General features: G+C 44.4%; 1 protein-coding gene across 1 annotated transcript in view; it reads right to left on the bottom strand.

Annotated features, from left to right (window-relative positions):
- Window positions 1–634: 634 nt before the first annotated feature.
- frmd3 (FERM domain containing 3) overlaps window positions 635–23,617 on the bottom strand; it is a gene marked incomplete at its 3' end in the record, with an annotated part of 96,743 nt that continues 73,760 nt past the window's right edge. The window contains exons 11-16 of the mRNA XM_080738621.1: window positions 19,368–19,456; window positions 17,470–17,544; window positions 16,788–16,856; window positions 15,753–15,877; window positions 1,987–2,242; window positions 635–1,112 (exon numbers count right to left, since the gene is read on the bottom strand). Coding sequence (XP_080594747.1) covers window positions 635–1,112; window positions 1,987–2,242; window positions 15,753–15,877; window positions 16,788–16,856; window positions 17,470–17,544; window positions 19,368–19,456 — 1,092 coding nt within the window. The remainder of the gene's footprint in view (window positions 1,113–1,986; window positions 2,243–15,752; window positions 15,878–16,787; window positions 16,857–17,469; window positions 17,545–19,367; window positions 19,457–23,617) is intronic.

Here is a 23,617-nt window from a genome sequence, read left to right as displayed (position 1 = left end):
GTTCCTCTGTTCCCACCACTCCGTCATAACTGACAGGCTCTGACACAATGAGGGTAATTTGGGGTATTTACCTAAAGAGTCATTACAGCTTGTCAGCATCAAAAGTGATCAGACTAAACAACATCACAGCAACCCCGCCTTTCTTCTCTTCTATGACGTCTCAGCCTCTTTGTGGATCTTCTGTGTTCATGTCCTGCTTCCTTGATTCCTTCTCTGCCACAAGGAGCTTCCTCTAACAATTCTTTCCTCCCTGTCCCTCTCCTTTCCTGCAAGAAACGACGTATCTTAGCAAGTACAAGGGTCTTGTATTCAGTCTTAACTTCTCCTTTCCTTCAACAAGTGAAGAATTCTGCCAAAGGAGTGGGATATTTTACTTGTTTCAATGTACTTTTATTTCAGACAAATCAGGCGGATCTTTCTGATTCCACGTGATGCCATTTGCTCATAAAATACTGTACATTGAAACCCGTTGAAATGTCCTCATTCCTTTGGCTCACGTTTTCTTTTGCTTTGAGAACTCTCAAATTCCGAGACTGAATACAAGACTAAACGACTTGTTGAAAGGGCCATTTGTAGAAGGTTTTTGCAGGGGGTAAACAATCTCTTCTCCTCCCCGCGTCAGGTCTCCTCCTCATCAGTCTGACCATAAGTTCTCCATGGCCATGCTGATCTTGCAGAGGACCCAGCGTCGCAGGGGGCAGTAGTACTCGTAGTGGAACTGCTCAAACTCGGGGGTCTGGCGGATCTCGTGGAGGAACGACACGTCGATGTCCGACTCCAGGAGCAGCAGCAGCGTGGGCACGGCGACGAGCAGGACCCCCATCACCACGGCGACCAGGCGGGCCATGCTCAACATGCACGCGTTGACTCTCTCGTTGGAAGACAGCAGACGGAAGCCGCTGCTCAGGACGCCCCCCACTCGGCTCCTCCCTGCCTGGCGGGCGTGTTCGTAGGCGCGGTCGCGTTCCCTCTCGGCCTCCAGCTTGGCTTGGATGTCAGGGTCTGCGTGGAGCTCCCTCAGCAGCCGAGCGGGGCTCTGACCAGGGGCAAACAGCTGGTCTACACCTCCCTGGCTGTCATCCACCGGCGTGGGCAGCATGCTGGCACAGGGGCTACATGTGGAGGCATAGTAATAAATATACACAATACCAATAACAACATCAATGCATAGTTCAAGGGGTCTTCAACTTTTTCAGGCCAAGGACTCCTTAGTTGAGAGAGAGATGAAGCAGGGACCCTCACAACCTTTTTTCATAGTTTCCATATCGTTTCATTGTTTGATAGCACAATCATCAGTGTATTTTGGATTTACGTCAATTTGTTTTCAGATATTTAACCACTTGAACCGTCAATACTTTTGACCTTTCACTCTGTACTAGTCTGCTCTTTTCCCCCAAACTTCTTTGCCGAAAATAGCTGATCTACAAGCTCACAACGCCTCGCAGCAGAAGGCGTTGTGAGCTTGTAGATCTGCATTTTTGGCAAGTGCTTAATATAAAGGGGATTCTGATGACCCCCTAGGGGTCCTGGACCCGCTGTTGAAGACCCTTGGCATAGATTGCATAACGTATGTACTGTAGTACAAGTGAGGATATTGGTTCAGAGTTGGTTTTGTCGACTAAAACTACAGTATGAAGAAAGATCTTCTTTGACTGACGAAAATAAAAACTAAGATATGATGACTAAAACTAAGACTAAATATAGTGACGATTTCGTCAACAAATAAAAGCTAGACTAAAATATTAGTGGTGCCGCCAAAATACATTTTTGTCTACAAAATCAACTGTAGATTTAGTCAACTAAAATCTTATAATGATATTTAGTCGACTAAAACTAGACTAAAACTAAAACATTTCAGCCGACTAAAATATGACAAACTAAATGAAAACTTATCCAAAAGACTATGACTAAAACCAAATCAAACTTTGCTGTAAAAAACAACTACGTTGGATAAAAAGGAACGGCACAAAGTCTTTAGATGAACACCTGTAGACCAGTTCTGAGATGGTCAGTCCTCCACTTGTCTCCTCCTCGTCCTCCTCATCCTCATCCTCCTCTTCAGCCGCTGCTTTGGGCGTGTGAGGTGGGAGGTTGGTGTTTTCTGTGGAGACACGTGGAGGCTGCAGGTCATTCCCCGAGACAGGCTCTCCAGCTTCAGCTCCTGCTTGGTCCACCTCAGTGGCTGTGGTCGAGGCATTGATAGGAGACAGGCGCTCTGAGTCCTTCAGAGCCACAGCACCTCCTGGAGAACGAGATAGTAAGATGACACAGTCAAGTATCATGTATGACAACATACACTAGTGATTTCTTTACATAATAGATTAGGCCTATATTCCCCCCTTTTTTGACAGTATACAGCGTGGTTTTTGTAAAGAAAGTAAATGTCAAAAACATTGATGGACTGCTTGATCTAATGTTTAGGGGTAGTCGATTCTGTCCATCTGCACTAAGCACAAGCACTAATATATACAGTACATATGCCTACTATAGCAATAGCTCCCAAATACACCACACATAAGCTACTACTTTGTTATATACTATGTTGTATAAAAAAAGCTATTCATTATTTAGTTCGTTATTTAGTTAATCAATTATTTATTTGTGATAATTCCCCAAATAGGCCACACTATAAACTGTATTGTTGTCTGTACTTGTGTAGCCTTCTCTGTCCTAAACTGTAGTTGAGAAACCCAGCCACATGATGGTGATGTTGTACTCCATGATGTTAAGGTAGGAACTAATCATTTTGAATTGGCAATGTAAAATTCCAAAACTACTTATTTCTCTTATTTAGCAAGGTAAACTATTTAATCCCACACCCACATCGATCCTTTGCCAAACCAACCATGTAAAAACAACTACATTACCACTCAAATCCAAACATGGAATGAACCTACAACATCACATTTTTGTATATTCCAAGTGCCTATAGTAGCTCATGTATCCTGCTAGTGGTACCGTCTTTAAGAAAAAGCTATGAATGCAAGCCATTTCCATCACCCAGACATGTATAAATTATAAATAAATGAGGCTAAGCTATTTCTGGTTTGTGCGATGCCTAAAGAAATATGTAACATTGTTGGTAACATAACTAGACATGACAACACACAGCAGAGACCCTTTCGTGTGTTTGTATGCAGTTTATCCTGCAGGTGTTGACTCATTGCTCTATGTTAAGTACTTCAGACATTACTGTCGCCTCAGTGATCTACTTAATTATTATTCCATAAACGCACATTTTCCCCATTGCCCCTGTGTGTGTGTGTGTGTGTGTGTGTGTGTGTGTGTGTGTGTGTGTGTGTGCGCGCGCGCGTGCGCGCATATGCGTGCGTGCGTGCGTGTGAGTGTGTGTGTGTGTGTGTTCAAAATAGGCCCAGCTGTCTTCCTGCTGTGGATTAGGAGAGCTACTGTAGGGTCTAAATATCCTGTGACGTAAAACTCTTTCTCTCATCACATCTCTATCTGTCTCTGTCTCTCTCTCTCTCTGTGTGTGTGTCTCTCTCTCTCTCTGTGTGTGTCTCTCTCTCTCTCTCTCTGTCTCTCTCTCTCTTTTAAATTCCTTCAGCGGCCAGCATTAAACATTTCTTTCTGCATTATACACTGTTATTTATGAATACCCCAGGCTCATTATGGAATACCACAGCAGTTACAGTAATAGGCATCTTAAGCAGACAAACTAGCAATCTTTTTCTTTTTTGCATGCCACAAACACCAAAGACATTCAAGGCCACACTGAGTAGCTGATCAGTAACCATGCCAACTGATTCAAAGATGAGTTGTGAGAAAGAAAGCGCGAGTGATAACAGTGCTATATGGAAACAGCAAATCAACAAGGAATTAGAGTTCTCAAATTCTGCCCAAACCTGACCCTACTCGACCCAATAACCTTTTTTTTTTTTTTTTGCTGGTCGCTCATTGGCCTACATAACCCACCTACATACATACATACCTACATACTGTATGCAGCTGAATGCCCTACGTGCACGCTCTGCTGGCGCAAGTAATAAGAACATACAGTGGGAAACACTTAGGGACTAGCTGAAAGGCAAGGTGTCACATCAGCTAGGTCAGTGGTTTACAGTCAACAGGAAAGGATCGGATATACTACTATAATACCTTTGTTAATGCCATTTTGCAGTAGGGGGCCACAGCCAGAGGATATGGCGCACGCACGCACGCACGCACGCACGCACGCACGCACGCACGCACGCACGCACACACACATAAAAACGTGAATGTTAATTTAACTCCCAGTTCCTCTGGGTTAACTCACAGTCACTCACATTGCAACTGACACCCAGGATTTTGCAGTGTGGCTCGCCTATCCTCAGATCAGCTGATTCACACAGCAAGCCGCTAGATTCCTGTGTGTCATTCAGCCGCTCAAACACAGAGAGAGACGGCATGCAGAGAGGGGGAACGGGAGAGAGAGAGAGAGAGAGAGAGAGAGAGAGAGAGAGAGAGAGAGAGAGAGAGAGAGAGAGAGAGAGAGGGATTTTCCCAGTACTCTGCATGTGTTGACAGGTGTATTTAACTGGGACCAGGCACCATTCAGCCTCATCGTCAACACCAAAACAAATGCCCTAATAGTATTATTAGTCTGTAGGCTACTACATTGAATCGATGCACCAATTACACACCTCCATATATATTCAATATCATATAAATGTCCCCGAAATTCGAGAGAGATTTTTTTGTATTTTACAGTATACAATAAATTTCTGCTGCCACACCGAGACAACCGGAAGCGTGTTGTGGTCTGAAATAGGCATGGTACACACAAAGGTGACATGGGAGTTTCCAACGTCTGCTCACCGTTGTTGGTGTGAATTTGGCGTAAGGGTAATCTTATGAAGCAACGCTAACATTCTGATGTTCAAAATGCCTCTCTCCCAGTCTTTGGCACACTGTTAGACAATAAAACTGCCATCTCTTCACCTACACATAGCCATAAACAACCAAACAACTCCAAAACCTTACTCTCGTTACAAACCATAGTATACAATGAATTGAAAGGGGTGTTAGAGAGAGTATTAATACAGTACTGTGTTAGTTCAGCTCAGTGGCCTTGTGGTTAGAGTGTCTGCCATGAGACTGCATGGGAGGTTGGGGTTCGATTCCCGGCCGGGGTCATACCAAAGACTCTGATAAATAGAACCCAATGCCTCCTTGCTTGGCACTCAGAGTCTCAGCATCAAGGTTGTCGAAGTCCCTTCGACATACTAGCATAATGTCCAGGGGGTGTACTTGCACATCAAGCTGACTCACACCACAGAAACAGGAGATAGGCTCCTGCCCTATGGGTCTCATGGCTCAGCAAGGCTTAATTACTTACTTACCGTGTTAGTACTGTACTGTACATACAAACATGTGGCACTCTTTACCTCATGTTCAACCATGCATCCACACACACACACACACACACACACACACACACACACACACACACACACACACGCATGACATTTAATATGTAGGCTAATGCTCACATTAGAATGTTATCACACCAACAATGTTCAAGATATATGCATATCACTACTCAGCCAATCACGGCTCAACTCATTATCGTTGCTTCGTTCACAAACTGCACACCTGACCATGTGCTGTCCAGATTGCACTGGGAAGCCACACCATTACTAGACCCTGTCTTGATTGAACGCTATTTATCACACGTATACTTGAGCACAATTGCATCTCTTTCACACAAGCACATACTACATGCCATCTGTGTTTGACACACGCACACACACACACACGCGCGCACACACGCGTGCATACACACACACACACACACACACATGCGCGCACGCACGCACGCACGCACGCACGCACGCACGCACGCACGCACGCACGCACGCACGCACGCACGCACGCACACACACACACACACACACACACACACACACACACACACACACACACACACACACCGTTTGTGGTCTCACAGGAGTCTAAGAATGTTTGACAGATGATACTTGGAGTTGTTGCCAAGCATTTAGCACCAACAAAGCTGTCAACCCAACTGCTAAGCTAAACCAATTTGTTTGTAATTCCCACATTGAATGGGTTAAAGGAGCTATAGTCAACTTTTTCATTGTAGGGCCGACACTTTGTTTACATCCTAGTCTATAGACTAGAATGTAAACAAAGTGTCGGTCTGACAATGGCCAAAATGATTATTTTACCATTATTTTACGCTTTTTGTGGTCATTTTTTAATAGAAACACATATGAATTTAATTTTTTTATAAAATATTTTCAAAACATTATTTTTATTTTAGCATCTGTTTTTCAAGAAGAAGTTGACTATACCGGTAGCTCCTTTAAGATAAAGTAGTAATAGCACAATCCATCTTTGAAATTTGGTATATTGTTTTTTTTTTTTTTTTGGCCTAAAATATTGTCTATATACAATACATACAGTCATGAATGCACCTGCTGACCGTCTGTCAGAATTGAGCAATTTATTTTATAGGGGGTAATAGTTTGGGACCCGTTCACAAAAACAGCCACACAAAACTATGGTTTTGGTGTTAAGTAAGCTTTTAACCGCACAGATTCGTCCACGATTTCCGTCGAAAAGCATCGTTGCCGACAGGCCGAGACACTTGCCGTCGATAGGGTCGTGGATGCTTGCGGTCGGTGGTAAATCCTCCACTAGAATGGACCAGGGTCTAGTCTGCTACAGTGCAGAACTTCCAGAAGCAAGCCTAAACAATAAGCCAGAGACATTTTCCCGTCGCACATTTGTACTAAGTACCATATTCTCAATGTCAACTCTCAATTCCTATACCATTCCACTCCAAAGCAAAGTTAGTAGGCTAGTAATAGTGCTACTGTGCTGTGTTGTTTTTTCCCCTCTCCACACGGAGAGCAGCACAGAGTCTCCGGTTGCCAGATTATGTGAGTGAAACAAGCCCAAAAGAAGCAACCAGTTTCACCTCTTGAGCTCTATTACATTAACTATTTGTTGAAAGCAAGGTCAAATAAGCAACTACACTTCAGCCCAAACAAAAGCAACCCACAACTAGCAACAATATAGGAAAACAAGATCAAAGTCGGTTATAATGAGCAGACCTGGCAACACTGTCAATTTGTGTCAAACCAGCGTCTGCCAGCCGTCTGAATGCAATGTTTGTCGCCCGACTTTTGAATGACAAAGTTTGCCAACTAATGCCAGCAGACTACAACAGACTGGCAGTTTGGAGCCGTTGGAAGTAGGCTGTTTGGTGTGGACTGTGGAGACACCATTAGACAGCTTAACATTTGAGATAGCATGGCCTGTAAATCCATCATTCTTTTTTCTTTTTAAGGTTGAGTGGGTAGAACTTGCTGCCTTCCTTTGTATTTTCTTTTATTGACACGGTACAGAAGTCATGTGGAGAGCGGCGCAGGAGAGGCACAGGAGGGAAGAAGCCAGTGATGGGGTTTATTTTAGGACTGCTAGGTTGCACGCTGGTCAACCATGCCTCAACAGAGCCATCCAGATACAATTAATGCAATCCTTCATTGAGGATTTATTGTGATAATTTGCCGTATTCATGTATGTCTTTTCTTTTAAGGCTTTAATATTCAACATCTAAAATGTCTAGCTTCACCCCTTTAAATAACAGAAAAATATCCCAACATTTTACAACTCAATCATTAAGAGTCATTTAACAACCAAATATCTAATTACCATGAGCCCATCCCTCTGAGTTAAGGGATCTAAACAGCCAGCGTGTTCCTCCTGGTTATAGGATGGATCTTAAAAACATGCTGCCATCCATTCGGGTCATGGGGACAATGTCAATGTCAATTATTGCGAGTTGTGTTTTCTGGTGATAACTTGGCAAAATGCTAAACACCGACTGCACCTACTGTACTCCAAAATCCAAAATATTTTGGAAAAAAGGAAAAAGTGGTTCTTGCCATCTGCGAGCCATATGCCATGCGTTTTAGGCCAGGTATCTCTGGTTAGTTCCAGGGACCCTATGTACAGTACAGTACATTTAGGTCTCGACAGGCCCTAATCATTCAACCACCCCAGCCCCCCACCCCATCTGTATGTTTCAAACGCACACACAGACACACAGACACACACACACACACACACACACACACACACACACACACACACACACACACACACACACACAAACTCTAACTCTACTAGTAGAGTTATGGAGCAGATATAACCTAATATAGAAACCGCACACTAATAACGGTGTGCAGCAAAGTCAAATCAGTAGTGCTAGGTACAGTCCATTGCACTATTTTGTCTTTGTCTCCTACCGGTTCCAGCGATGCGTCCGCCGTGGCCCACTAGCCGCACATAAACATCCCGCGCAGTGTGATTGGCTATGCGCAGATGCAGGCTGCGGCGTGTCGTTATCTTCACCTGGCACTTCAGCGCTTCTACCAGAGCCACGGACGAGTCCCGCTCCTCTCCGCTCTCTCCCGGGTGGAACACTTCCAGGGCCCCGACGTCGCCCACCTCGTCCACCTCCTGCATCCCTACACCCTTCACCGCCTCTGGGTCCGCGTCTTGCCCGAGGGCCCCTACCCTGCCATGGCTGTCCGCCATGTCACTGGGGTCGCTAACAGCCGGCCCCAAACCATTCTGCCCGTTCAGGGCACTTCCAACATCAGCGCCATTTCTGTGCTCCACCAGCACCTCCATTGTTCTGTCTGATGACAGCTGTCTGTGGTGAGGTCCGCACACATCCAGTACGCAACAGGCTGACCAGTCTGTCAGCTGAGCTCTGGACTAGGCATTAACACACACACACACACACACACACACATGCAAACACACGCACTCACGCGTGCGTGAGTGCACACACGCACTCACGCACGCACACACCATGGGCCCTCCTATGAGTGTCAGTGATGTTAACAGAGTGGGGGGCATTGCATTAGAGGAGGATCAGGTCCAAAGCTGGAGGTTCTATATTTAACCAGCTGGTCCTGATGATTGAGGGTGAGCTAATCTAACTCTGATTACAGGCTCTGCATGGCATGGCCTGGTCTAAAAGGAGATGAGAGGGGGGTCCTCTTTCCCTTCTGTCTATATTAGCTTTATCCATCTCTCTTCACACTTTATTCTGCACAAATGCAGATTGTGTCATTATTGAGACTCTAGCGTAGCGTACGAGTCATGTACGAGTCAGCATGGTTTGGTCAGCCCATTCTCACCCCCTCTGCTTCACCCTCCCGACACTGCATTCCCAACTCGCTTTCTGCTTCACCCGTGCAACGCTTTGGAACGCTTACAGCGTCTACGGTCAGACGAGAACGGAGAGTCTTAGTACGCATGCACCGACATGTGTTTACTGGAATATTTTCCAGTCACAGGGAATCGCACCCGGGTCTCAGTTTTAGCTGTCATCATGCTCTACCGACTGAGCTAAGGAGACGACTGGGAAATACTTTTTTCTTTTGTGCTTTTATCTTTGACAACGTGGACAACGCCGTCATTGATAGTGGCGTGAACGGTAGCGTCGGGTGGCTGGTAAACCCTTCATAGCGGTATCGAATCTGGCTTCGGGAACAACTTTTTTTTTTCTTTCTTCTTAGACCACTGGCCATACCCAATTCGTCCAACACTTGACACAGTAGGCATACTCAAAGCGTCCCCTCGTCCGACGCTTTACGGTACTTGACAGGGTGTCAGTTGTCTGACGCTTTGAAGGTGAGAATATGTTGGTTTGGTGGGTGTTTGTACATGCTGAGCTGTGTGTAAAATCACACTCATGCACGCATGCACACACACACACACACACACGCACATAAACACACGCAGCAGATTCATGTCAGTAGCAACATCATCAAGGTGAGTGTGTGTGTACGTGCATGTGTGCGTGCGTGTATCCATGAGAGTGACTTTACAGTGATGCTGCATGGGACAAACTGTACAAGTAGGGTAAGGTCAAGTCGCCTCTTGAAACCGACCTTGGGTCAGTTTCCTGTTTCCCCTCTAATGGCTCAGATTAGTCATCTGTATTTAGACAGTGATCCGAGAGCAGCACTTGGGGACACTTTATCCCAACTCCTGGCCACACTGAGCCTCGGAAAGCAATTATTCTACTTATGTGACTTTAATTCGTCCTTCGTCTCCCCATCTTACAAAACAAATCTTTTAAAGCTTATTTGTAGGACATTGCTGCTTTATTACAGTAGGTAAACTACACAGTATAACGAAATATGGGGCAGAACAAAGTGCTTGCAAATGTTATTTATTTTATAACTTAGATTGAATATTTTATATTTTGTAGCGGGTCCAAAAGGCACTTTGATTTGATGACAATATTCAGCCACTCCCAAACCGACAAAGTGGTTAATGGTTCAAATGGTTAGCAGCTCTTTGGCTGTTAACCAAGAAAGAATAGATTTTTTTTCTCTAATGGGGAGAAGGGTCAGATGAAAAGGGCTGAGAAAGACGAGAGAGGGGGGACCGTAGACAGAGAGAGATGGAGAACGGGGACGTGTGAGGTCTATGAATAGAGTGAGAAAACGACTGCTTGCTACGACGCAATGCTTGTATTAGTGTCAAGGTCTAAAGAGAGTGGGTAAGGGGAGACGGTATAGGAGTCTGGATGCTGCGAAGGTGAGGAAAGGTAGGGTGATGGGGGAGTGACAAGAGACGAGAGAGGCGATCATGGAGGGATTTAAGGAAGGCAGATCGTTGGAATATGTGGGGAGGAAAGCAGAGGAGGAGGATGGAGAGAAGGAGGGTGGACGCTATGAAAAAAGTAAGTTAGTTTTACAGAAGAGAGTTTTGTCCTGTGATGAAACCATGCATGCATGGAAGGCTGGCCAGATATATGGATGAGAGTAGAGAGAGATTGGATGGTGCAATGGATGTTTGGTCCAATGGATAGATAGATGGATGTTTGACTGGATGGATGGATAGATTAATGTTTGGATTGAGCTTCAGCTTGCCGGCTGGATGAATGGGTCAAGGGAGTGGAGGACGGACAAGAAGCAATAACTCAGTGGTAGAGATTCGAGAACACACACACGCACACACACACACACACACACACACGCGCGTGCGCGTGCTCGCACACTGATGTGATGTGTACATTATACTGTACACTATGTGACACACCTCTTTTTCTTCTTATCCTGTCATTTTGTTTCATTATCTCTCTCTTCCCAGCACACTGAGGCTCTGTTTCCTCCAGTTTTTTTTCAAATCCCGCTCTATGCTGCCCAACAAAAGATTGCTTTTATTTTCAAAAAATAGCTTTCATTTTCCTTAACGCGACTTCAGTTGAGAGTGAGAGAGAAAAAAGTTATAGGGAAGAGGAGATGGGCCAAACTGAAATCCACATGTTGGGTACCTTGTATCTGCCTAACCTACAGTACCATCCTCTCCAGGCGAGACCTAACCTACAGTATGCTGATTTACAGTGCTTTCCTGAGCTGCCTCTTGTGTGCCAGTGTCGCGTGCTGAAAATAGCCAATCGACAAACTCACAATGCATCTCAGTGCACTGCATTGTGAGCTTGTAGATCTGCTATTTTCGGCATGCAACACTGCGTACGCGGTACAACAAAGTATAAATCAAGCCTTGACCTTTCTCTAGCTCTCACCCTTCTCTGCCCTCTTCTCACAAACAGTCTCATGAGGGAAAGCTGATCCAAGTTCAGCTATAAGCCTGGTGTCATCAGCTAAGCTGATGGATAGCTGTATAGGCCACACTGGTGCCTTAACCCACACTTTAAGGTCTCTCAACAACTGTTAGCAGCTATCATACACCATACCGCAATGACGTCATACTCAAACACCCTTAAGAAAGCACCCTCAATATATTTGCTCATTGACCACATTCCCCTAAGTATTACATAAGTGCAAAATGGATGCCGTGTGTGTGAATACGGTCAATTGTCAAAACGTGTGCTCTCTTAAACGTATGCTTCTCCCACTACAAGGGTACTGTCAAATATATGTTATTCACTCTATCTAACCAGTTTTCTATCTCTCCCTTTGCTCTCACTCTACCTCTGTCCTCTCTCGTCTCTTCTCATGGCATACTGCAACACAATGTAGCGTGCATGAAAACAAATACATATAAAAATAAAACTGTGATGTGACCAAATGAACTGATTCTTCAGAATTTCTCAATTTGGACCCATTGGCTCTACAGTTTCTGTTCCCTTAATATCACCCATTCTTTTGTTAAAGTATGTTCAAGTATCTTTTTTTAGATTTTACTATTTGATTGGCTAAGGAAGTAAGGATGTTGTTTTATTATTCTCTATTTAACGAGGGCACATGCTTTGGATATTACCACCGGATGGACTAAATATTCTTCTACCGTTTATAAAATGTTTCCTAAAACTACATAACGTTGTATAACGTGTTGACAGATTGTTTCAGTTGATGTCCTTAAAACATACTGCAAGCCTTATGTAACTGTACATTGCCTTTTCTGTCAATTGCTTGCATAAAACACCTTTTGCCATATGTTCTACCATATGATGTTATGTTACAGTATGTTTTTATGCAGCATGCACAGCATTCTGTTATGTCAACAGTCTTAGCTGACATTGTAACAGCAGTACAACTGCTGTCATTGAGTGAGAGGATACATAGATTCTATGGGGTTGAAATGTCAGGGAGTGAACACATGCCTGAGTGGCCGAACACACATGCACGCACAGCCTACACAGCACAGCAAGAAGTAACATTTACTGTATATTGTTGAGTCAAACATGGATCTGTTTATGGAAGCAGCTTTCACCTCTACATTGACAATGACACAACACCTGAACCACACACACACACACGCACGCACGCACGCACGCACGCACGCACGCACGCACGCACGCACGCACGCACGCACGCACGCACTCACACACACACACACACACACACACACACACACACACACACACACACACACACACACACACACACACACACACACACACACACACACATATGGACAGCCTCCTGGGAGCCAAATAAATATGTGCTAATTAAGTTTTCATTACAACTAACGCAAGCTGGGATCCTGGCTCGGCTTCCATGACGTCACAGTGTGTACGTCCCCTGGCGCTCACACACACACACACACACACACACACACACACACACACACACACACACACACACACACACACACACACACACACACACACACACACACACGCATAACAGGCATGGAGGTTTCCTCATGGGAAGGATATTTTTAGCCCACTGTGATTAGTATCTCTGGGGAAACAGGCGGATGGAGAGAAGGCAGCATCAGCTTCTCCATTTATGCTGCACATGCGCGCTCACGCATTTGAGTGTGTGTGCTCCCATAGGCCACATCTGGAAATACATTGTCAAATTGGTGTCCCAAATTAATTCTCTTTTGGCAGCAGTTATTTAATTGTAAATGCATGTTTTTATTGACAAAACATGCATATTGTCAATGTCGGGTAGAAACCTCATATCTCCAAGTTTCAAATGTGTACGTTTTCTTCCTTAAGTAAAGCCCTGCTCATCATACAAGACTGTCGCACAAAACCGATTACGATATATTAATATATCTGTCAAAGCATAAAACACAAAAACCTTTGACAGCTTATTTTCATTGTGGTCAGCACCGTGTGGTAACAGCACCGTTGGCTCGATCGCAGCGAAACTGTGCACAGTCTCACTCCCTGGATGCCAGAGCTGAACCTCTGCCCACATGAGCCCGATTTCCGTGACATTGCACGCCCATTCCCATTTGGCCAAGGAAGAAATTAGACAAATTTAAACTCAAACTTAAACTTTGCCCTGCATTTTTCACAGCTGCCTTATTACTAAATTAAATTTCAAATTTCACACAAATTGTACACATTATCTCTATAGTCATGTGATCAAGACAGATCTGTTTGATTTGTCGTATTCCATCCTGATTGACTAAATGCTAAATCTTCTACTCCTACACATTTTGTCTAAAACATCACGCAAATCGGTACACGTTATCTCTTTGGTCAAGTGATCAAGACGGATCCATCCAATTTTTCATATTCTAACCTGATTGGATGGAATATGACATTGGATCGAATTCAGAACATTGCTGGCCCACAATTACCTACTGTACCTAACCTGGCAGAGAGACCTGTGCTCCGAGGAACAGTTTTTCTAGTGACTAATATGTTTTTTTATTTGTTGAAATATTAAACTTTTATAATGCGAGTCAATGATATCTGTTAAAGTGAGGGTTTATTTGCTTGTTCGTGTGTCTGAACAAACAGGGTGAGTGTCACCCATTCCTGTTCATTATAGCGATGGACCATGCCCCGAGACTAGGGATGGGACGAAGTACATTTCATATCACGATTATTGCGACAAAATAAATTTACAATATTAACGCGATAATCAACCTCCATTATCCTGGGGCGGAACATTTTTGGCAAAGACATTTGATAGAAGTACAAGTACATACAGTACGTACAAGTAAGTACGTATATTATATTTATAAGTACCTTTTACCAATTATAGAGGGTTTAAGTGGTACCGGATATGCAGCTCGGCAAATAAAAGGTGAATTGATCCCAGTGCATGACAGAGGACGATATCACGATAAATGAGATCTCCATGATACGATTATCGTGAGTGTTTTTTTATCACGATAAACGATAATATGGCGTATCGTCCCATCCCTACCTGAGACTCCCAATCAATGGGAGAGAGAAGGCACTGGGGTTCACTCTGGTCCCGAGGACGTCAAGGCGAGTACACCCCATCATGATTACTGACCTCAACTACGCAGATGACATGGCCCTAGTCTCGGATACAGCAGAGAAAGGAAGGGAACTACTACTGGCAGTAGAAATGGAGTGCATGAAGCGGCCTCAAGCTCAATGCCAAGAAAACAAAAGTACTGACAGTTAAAACAGAGGACAAAACTATTGCCACTGAAGATGGTATGGTGCTGGAGGCATTCGAGGACTTCAAATATCTCTGGGCCTGCCCTGGACTACTTCAACGGAACAGGAACTGAAGTTCTGGAGGGCATTTGCCCGGAATGCTCTGCATGGGATGGCGAGTGTGGATATCAGACATGGGAGAAGACCTCAAAAGGCTGCTGTTCATAGCTACTGTGGAGTCTGTACTGCTGTATGGGGCTGACCCACCCTCACAGCACAACAGGAAAGGGCCCTGGATGGAGTCTACACAAGAATGCTTCGAATGGCACTAGGTGTCGCATGGACGGACCACATCAGAAATGTGCCAAATGTGGCAAAGCCAGGAAAGGCAAGAAGCTGTAGATGCACTGCAGCGCGACAGCTTAGCTAACAACAATCAAGACCTGATGTTGGATAGGAGAGTGTGGAGGTCAACGATTAAGGAGTCCCGAGTTGGTGTTGGCTAGACCGCACTCTCGCATCGCATGTGTGTATGTGTGTGTGTGTGTATGTGCGTGTGTGCGTGCATACGTGTGTGTGTGTGTGTGTGTGTGTGTGTGTGTGTGTGTGTGTGCGTGCGTGCGTGCGTGCGTGCGTGCGTGCGTGCGTGCGTGCGTGGCGCACGCATCAGCGCAAGAATTCATCCATATGCATGTGTTTCTCGTCACATCAGGTAATATAAAATCCAGTGTGAATTACCATGTGCCTAGAGTAGACTAAGGCGTTTCTGCTATGGGTGCATATACTCTGCTATGGGTGCATATACTCTGCTATGGGTGCATATACTCTGCTATGGGTGCATATACTCTGCTATGGGTGCATATACTCTGCTATGGGTGCATATACTCTGCATGTGCAGCAGCCAGTAGGCTCCTACCATTGTCTGTGGGGGTCTCTTCGTACTCGTTAGTGGAGGGTAGTGCAGGTACCAGTGGCTCCATGTTCATGATGAGGTTCTTATGACTCAGAGAGTTATAACTCCTGCTCTGTCCAAACTGGGCTCTGCAAACACAAATACCCACAGGGAAGGGTTAGGCAGGTTATTATAATGTAGGTCACAGACGTACTGTAGGTACTATGACATCACATTGATGACATCCGGGATCCTCATACATGGGCATAACAGAATACACAGCATATAATATAAATTATTTTAGCAACTAAAGTGTAGTTGCTTATTTGGGCTTACCTCCTGATGTTATTTAAACCAGTGACTCTCAAAAATGTTCATGTCAAGGACCCCAAATGAATAGGTATTTTGTCCACAGACCCCCATCTGACAATATTTTGTGTCAGGGACCCCATACAGGAATTGTGTTGTTAAAATGTTGAAAACATATTCTCCATTTTTCATATGTTTGTTTCATTGTTTCATTTGTTTTGAAAATAGAAAATCTACAAGCTCACAACGTATCACGATGCCAATTGTCTTTTTAGGAGTGTTTTTAGTGTCCGGCCAAACCAGGGTCACCGTGGCGGAAACAAACCCCAGTCTCCACGGTGGTGGGCAGGTACTTATACCTGCACCACCCCAATGACCCCATTTCACACAAAACGGTTTCTTAAATAACTGCTCTAGTTACTAAATCCCTTGTGTGTTCTGCTGTAAAGAGCATTTCTATATACAGTACGTCCAACAAGCAGGTGGTAAAAACCTACTATGACTACAAGAATAGCTTAGTGTGTTTGTGTGTTTGTTTGTGTGTAAATGGTAAATGGTACATTTATATAGCGCCTTTATCCAAGGCGCTTTACAGAGATTAAGGGGTTCAGTGTCTTTCTCAAGGACACTTCGACACCAACTCTGGGGAAGCCCGGGTACCAAACAGCCACTGTGTATGCGTGCGTGCGTGCGTACGGTACGTGCGTGCGTGTCTGTTAGAATAGTAGTATTGCGCTACTAGAATCTTACCTGCGCACCTCTGGAGGTTCTCTCTGAATCTTTGAGCTGGCTTCTATCACCTCTTTGGCAACTCTTCCACTGAGAGAGGACACAGGCACACACACGCACGCACGCACGCACGCGCACACACACACACACACACACACACACACACACACACACACACACACACACACACACACACACACACACACACACACACACACACAGTTCAAGACAACAGTTATGGCATGTAATGTAATAGCATTTGGTAATTATTCAGCTTTTGCACATACCTGAGCATAACTGACTACTGTGAACTGTACTGTTTCTGAACACCTAACGTAGGTGGTTACATTTTGAGCCAGGCGGGTCAGCCACACTACTTTGTGTGTACATTTTATGATGATAACCGTATCATCCGGTTATCAACAGGTGATAACCTATTCCGACAGCCAACCACGGCTTGCCAATCGGACAGTTTGTGTGTGTGTGTTTGTTTGTGGACATGTTTTAGATGATTTATAAGGAAAATCATGGCCAGTCAGGCCCATACAGCAGTTATTTGGTTTTGTCAGATTCAATATTTCAGATTCATTGTGGGACTTGCAAAGTGTATTATAGTGTAAATATTATAAACTGGTTTATTGAAGCCTCAATCAAATGGAGGGTGGAATGCCAGCGCCCAAAAAGGTCTATTGACCACACTCACCTGTATCTGAACCTGCTTCCCTTGAAGAAAATGTTACTGCTGGATACTGTCTTTATCTGACTTGACTTAGCACATCTGGTAGAAATAGATTGGGGGGGAGAGGGAGAGAGGGGGGAGGCAAAGAAGAGATTAAATACTGGATCACAACACAGTACATGGGCCGTGGTCCAGTGATCTAGGCACCTATACTAGGTAGCCTGACAGTGCATCGCAGGTTTGAGTCCAGTTCGCGACAATCTTTACTGTCTCTCCCCGTGTTTATGCCTTTATTGACAGCAGACCGACAGGAAAAGGGGAGAGAGATGGGGAGTGACACGCAGCAAAGGCAGCTGGGATCTGGAATCGAACCAGCGACGCGCTGACAGGCCACACCGAGCCTACCGTATGTTGTATGCGCCCGGACGGGAAGGCCAGTGGGCTGGGCTCCCTGTAATGTTTGTTGTTAACGTGTACTGAAGCAGCATCACATTACAGGGGTAAGCTACATTTGATTAAAAAGGAAGGCAGGGGCGCCTGGTGGCCTGGTGGACCAGGCGCATACCATATAGGCATTGCCATTTCGGCATCAATGCCTGTCGGCGTCGCTGGTTCGATTCCGGATCCGGCCGACCTTTGCTGCATGTCACTCCCTGTCTCTCCCCCATTTCCTGTCAGTCTACTGTCCTATCCAATAAAGGCAAAAAGCCCAAAAACAAATCTTAAAAAAAAAAAAGGAAGGCAACTTTCGACTCATATTTTGTGACGTGTGATTTGATTTGAAGAACGGATTATCTAATTATACATTTTCTAACTATCTGTTGACTACCCCTGTTATTTCGGGTGCAAGGCATCCAATACAGCTTGATTGCATAGAAATGGTAGATCGTTGGCACTGTAAAATGTATATCAGAGACGAACATTAACGAAAATATGGAAATTTGGACAATCGGACTCTAGACATCTCCATGACCCATGTTTGCAAATTTTTCATCTATTGTGGACAGAACAATAACTATACTCTGACAGCTAGCATCATGACACATTGTGAGCTTGTATACAGTAGATACGTAATAACACTCTATGTTGCTCTATTTGGTCCTATAGTGTTTCTGCTGTAAGCCGTAGCTGCAGCAAGGTGTTTGTACAGTACAGATACTACTTTGGGGCGGTCTTGTTACTGTAAGCAGAGTGATCCAAGGTGGAGCACTTTGTAATACTATATACATGTACTGTACTGTACAGGTTCAGGATCATCTACAGTATCACACCAGACCAGGTTCCTGACACTCAGCACTGACTGTGTGTGTGTGTGTGTGTGTGTGTGTGTGTGTGTGTGTGTGTGTGTGTGTGTGTGTGTGTGTGTGTGTGTGTGTGTGTGTCTTCGAGTTCTTGGCTGCCATTTCCAAACTCAATTCAATCCAATTTGATTAAGGAGCTTGGACGTTGATCTGACATCCAGGAGGACATTCACTACCGGTCTCTCTCTCTCTCTCTCTCTCTCTCTCTCACACTCACACTCACACTCACACTCACACTCACACACACACACACACACACACACACACACACACACACACACACACACACATACACTCTAATGGTCTCTAATACTGTAATACAGGAAATAATGTGTAAGGAGAAATTAAAATATGACCTGGAATTAATTGTGTTTTATACATTTGTAACACAGAGAGTGCACAAATGTACTCAATTTTACATTTGTTTATGTAACTAAATTAACTACTGTTCTCAATATTGCGAGTCCAGCTCATAACCTCTTCTCTGTGTGTGTGTGTGTGTGTGTGTGTGTGTGTGTGTGTGTGTGCGCGCGTGTACTGTACATTCCTTAGCTCTGTGAGTGTCAAAATGTACACGTATTTTATGGTGTGCACGTGCGTGCGTGTGTGCGTCAAGCTCACTTGTAAAATGCTTGGTTCTCCACCCCACACTTCCACAAGTGTTTACACGCTGCAGGGGTCGATGTGTGAAACGTCAACACCAGCTTCTTCTGCACAGAGAGAGAGAAAGAGAGGAACGGAAAGGAAGGAATTGACAGGAAAGGGAGAGATGGAGAGAGAGGGACAGAGAGAGATAGAGATAGAGAGAGATAAATAGAGAGATACAGGCAGAAGTGGGGAGAAATGAGAGTGCAAGACAAGTGAATAAAGACCCAGGAAGAGACAAAGTGCTGAACAGTGCTGAACACAGAGGGAGTTGTGCAAAACGCTGACCCACGGACCCAAAGCACCAACACGTTTCGGAAGACAGATATACTGAGTTAGCCACAGTCATCAGCAGTAAAACATAAAATAAAATAAAAGGCCTGTGGCTCGTAGAGAGGCTGGCCAGGGGCGTCACAAGGGGTAGGAAAGTGGGACTGAGTAACTAGGGCCCAAGGTGTTGGAGGGGCCTTAATTATTTTATACTTTAGCTATTGAAAAATAGCAGATATACAGGCTCACAGCGCGGCACCGAGTGCTGCGCTGCGAGCTTGTAGATCTGCTATTTTTGAAAAAGTCGTGAAAATGTGTGCAAATTTTTTAATATATGTATTTTTTACAGTAAGTAAACATTTGTAACTCAAATTTTGCTTCTGGGGGGTCCCTGGAACGAAATATTTTGAGATGGGGGTCCGTGGCCAAATACATACCATTTTGGGGGTCCTGCACATGAAAAGGTTTGAGCACCACTGACATCGAAAAATAGGTTTTAAAAAAAAACCTTAGAAGGATTTGAAATATTCAAAGATTTTCATGATTTTTCAAAAATAGCAGATCTACAAGCTCGCAGCGCGGCACTTGGTGCCGCGCTGTGAGCTTGTAAATCTGCTATTTTTCAATAGTTAAAGCACAGGGGCCCCACAGTGAATCCTTGTACCCAGGGCCATGAATTTGGTGCGACACCCCTGTGGCTGGCTGTCTCTTTATGGGCTAAGAGCAAGCAGGGATGTATTCCAGTAAATGTCCACGTATCAGCCCATTGTGTCTGGCAATTATGAGAAACCGGATCAATGCTGAAACTGGAAGAGAGAGAAAGAGAGAGGGGGGGAGGGAAAGAGAGTGAGGGAGAGATGGGGATGGAGAGAGAGAGAGAGAGAGTGGGTGATGAGAGAGGGAGACTGAAAGAGAGGGGTGAGAGAGAAAGATAGAGGGTGGAGGAGTGAGGGAGTGAGAAAGATAGAGGGGGAGGAAGGAGATGGGGGTGAGAAAAGGAGAGAGAGGGAGAGAGAAGGGGGAGGGAAGGAGGGGAGTGAATGAGAGAGAGATAAATAGAGAGGCGGAATAGGGAGGAAGTGATGAGGCAATGTGTAGATCAATGACATGGGACGATGGGAGAAACAAGAAACATAATCCTTGTGGCCCACTTCCCACTTTGCATCCTTATAGAAGTGTAGCGGTGGTGAACTGTTGCGAGGACTGACAGACCCAATAGCACTTTAAACAATATCCACAGTATTTTAGCCAACCTTGTCACACACACACAGATTAAATACTCTGGTGTTCTTTTTTCCATGTCTAACTCTGAGAGTGTAAAATGCTCTCTGAGTTACAGTAAATGAACACTGAGGACTTCACTGTGCAGTGTGTAATGTAATACACAATTAACTTTGAGTAGTGCCTCAGCTTTGTTACTCAACCCCCTCATTTGTTATGGGACAGTATAAAGTAATCTACTGTATTATTAGGCTGCTGGTTACAGGGTGACTGGAGCACACATGTAAAGTACAGTGTGTGTGTGTGTGTGTGTGTGTGTGTGTGTGTGTGTGTGTGTGTGTGTGTGTGTGTGTGCGTGTGCGTGTGTGCGTGCGTGCGTGCGTGCGTGCGTGCGTGCGTGCGTGTGTGTGTGCGTGTGTGTGCGTGCGTGTGCGTGCGTGTGTGTGGTTATACTGTAGCTACTGTATATTCTGCTACCAGCCCAGCATACAAAACAAACACCTACCATATACCATGCTGTCTCGTCCCACTTTGAACAACAGATTCTCAATAGTTACAAAATAAGCAAGCGATGATACTGCTCCACAGAACACATAGGCCTCTATGGAAACCCACAATGATGATCCTCATCATTAACATTGTGGGCAGAAAATGGTCCCCACCCGCTGATGGGAGCAACAGCATGACATCAGGACAGTAATGGATAAACATTTACCATCTGGCTGTAAGCAGTTTTGGGGATAATGATCACATTTCTTAGGCATTATGAGGTGTTCGATTCTGAAAGGCGTTTCCATCTTTATCACTGTGGTATTACGTTATATTTTGACATGTCAATGTATTACTTTGTTGCACTTGTTTCAATGTACCCAGACTGCTGATGCTGCTGTGGTGTCGACCATTTGAACCCATTAAAACTGGGAAAGCACTGTCAAGTGTAATTTTAGATTTTACCATTGGCTATTCAAAAATAGTAGAGAAGCAAAGAAGGTCAGAGTGTGTCACAATGCTGCGAGCTTGTACATCTGCTATTTTTGAACACTTTTGAAAAATCTTATATTTTTTAAATATAAATTTGATTTACTAAAAAAGTTTGATACTGAAGTACTGATTTAAAAGGCATTTGTCGAATCTGACTCAGGTTTTAATGGGTAAATGAAGGCCATCTTACCTGGACTAATCTTATCTTATCTTATCTTATCTTATCTTATCTTATCTATATTTTACCTTATATTACATGACATAATCTTATCTTATCAGTTCAAAGGGAGACAGATGAGCTGGTGTACAGTAAGTGGTGAGGGCAGTGACAGATGTCATGCAGTGACCTGCCACAAAGTGTTAGAAACTAATCAGAGCAGATTAAAACATCAATGCATGATTCACTTCATGATGGAACTCAGAATAGATCAGTGAAACACATACCTTCGCACGCACGCACGCACGCACGCACGCACGCACGCACGCACGCACGCACGCACGCACGCACGCACGCACGCACGCACGCACGCATGCACACACACACACACACACACACACACACACACACACACACACACACACACACACACACACACACACACACACACACACACACACACATATCATATTCCGTTCAGTGTACAGCTAAACGGTTTTGTCAATAGATATGATGGAGTTAGAATTGTGAAAATATGGGCAGTGATACAGTAGATTGTGCATGATTTCATAGCATAATCTATGTTTCCCCACAGTGATCATAAAGACACAACCATGATGACGAGGGAATATGTATGTTATGTACATAATAATTGCAGGGCTGAAATTACAGGATTGATCAAACTGAATAGTATGATTAACTAGAAAGTGTGCCTGCAGCTCGCTAAGTCTGTGCAACCTTGTGTAGCGGTTGGTGTTAGCATTAGCGTTACATTTTTTTACATTAGCAATTTTTGCATAAGCTTTAACATTATGGTTCTTCATATGACACCACCCACATGTCTGTACGACAAACGGTTCACGAGAAAACGGGTCACTTCCTGTTTGGTGAGGGGCACTTCCTGTTTGGCGAAATAGGCCCCAATTAAGGTTAAGGACTCTTAATCAAGTCATTTCACACCACCCACGCGTCTGCACGACAAACGGTTCACGAGATAAAACGTCACTTCCTGTTTGGTGAGGGGCACTTCCTGTTTGGCGAAATAGGCCCCAATTAAGGTCAAGGACTCTTAATCAAGTCATATGAAACCATCCACGCATCTGTACGACAAACGGTTCATGAGATGTAGAGGCACTTCCTGTTTGGCGAAGGGCACTTCCTGTTACAGAGGGGGCGGGGCTTAATCAATTACAGCTCATCCCTATTGGCCGGAAAAATACCAAAGTTGTGTGTGCATTTTAAAGTTTAAATCACGTTGCTAGGCAAAAGTATGGCAGAGTTATGTGGCGTCAAAGTTTCTGTTTTTTTTTCCCCGAGTCCCCCATTCAAAGTCAATGGGGGTTTTTGCGCGTAGTTTTTTACGAATTATGTTGCCATGGTAATGCGGATTGCATTGCATGGCAGGCACACTTAATTATTGACCACTGACATCACCAATAATAATACAAATATTAGGGGAAAAAAAGGGGGTTCAGGACAAAGACTGCAATGTCAAACTAGATGAAAGCATACAACTAAAGAGATTGATGTCAAGTAAAAATGCTGAAAGAAAGGCTATAAGGAGATTCACATCAAACATAGTATCAAATAATATTGG

The sequence above is a fragment of the Nannobrachium achirus genome, assembly GCF_963921795.1.
Source record: "Nannobrachium achirus genome assembly, chromosome: 12".
NCBI classification, from domain to species: Eukaryota; Metazoa; Chordata; class Actinopteri; order Myctophiformes; family Myctophidae; genus Nannobrachium; species Nannobrachium achirus.
Note: the sequence above shows the minus strand (reverse complement) of the source record. Positions and strands in the feature narration are given on the sequence as shown.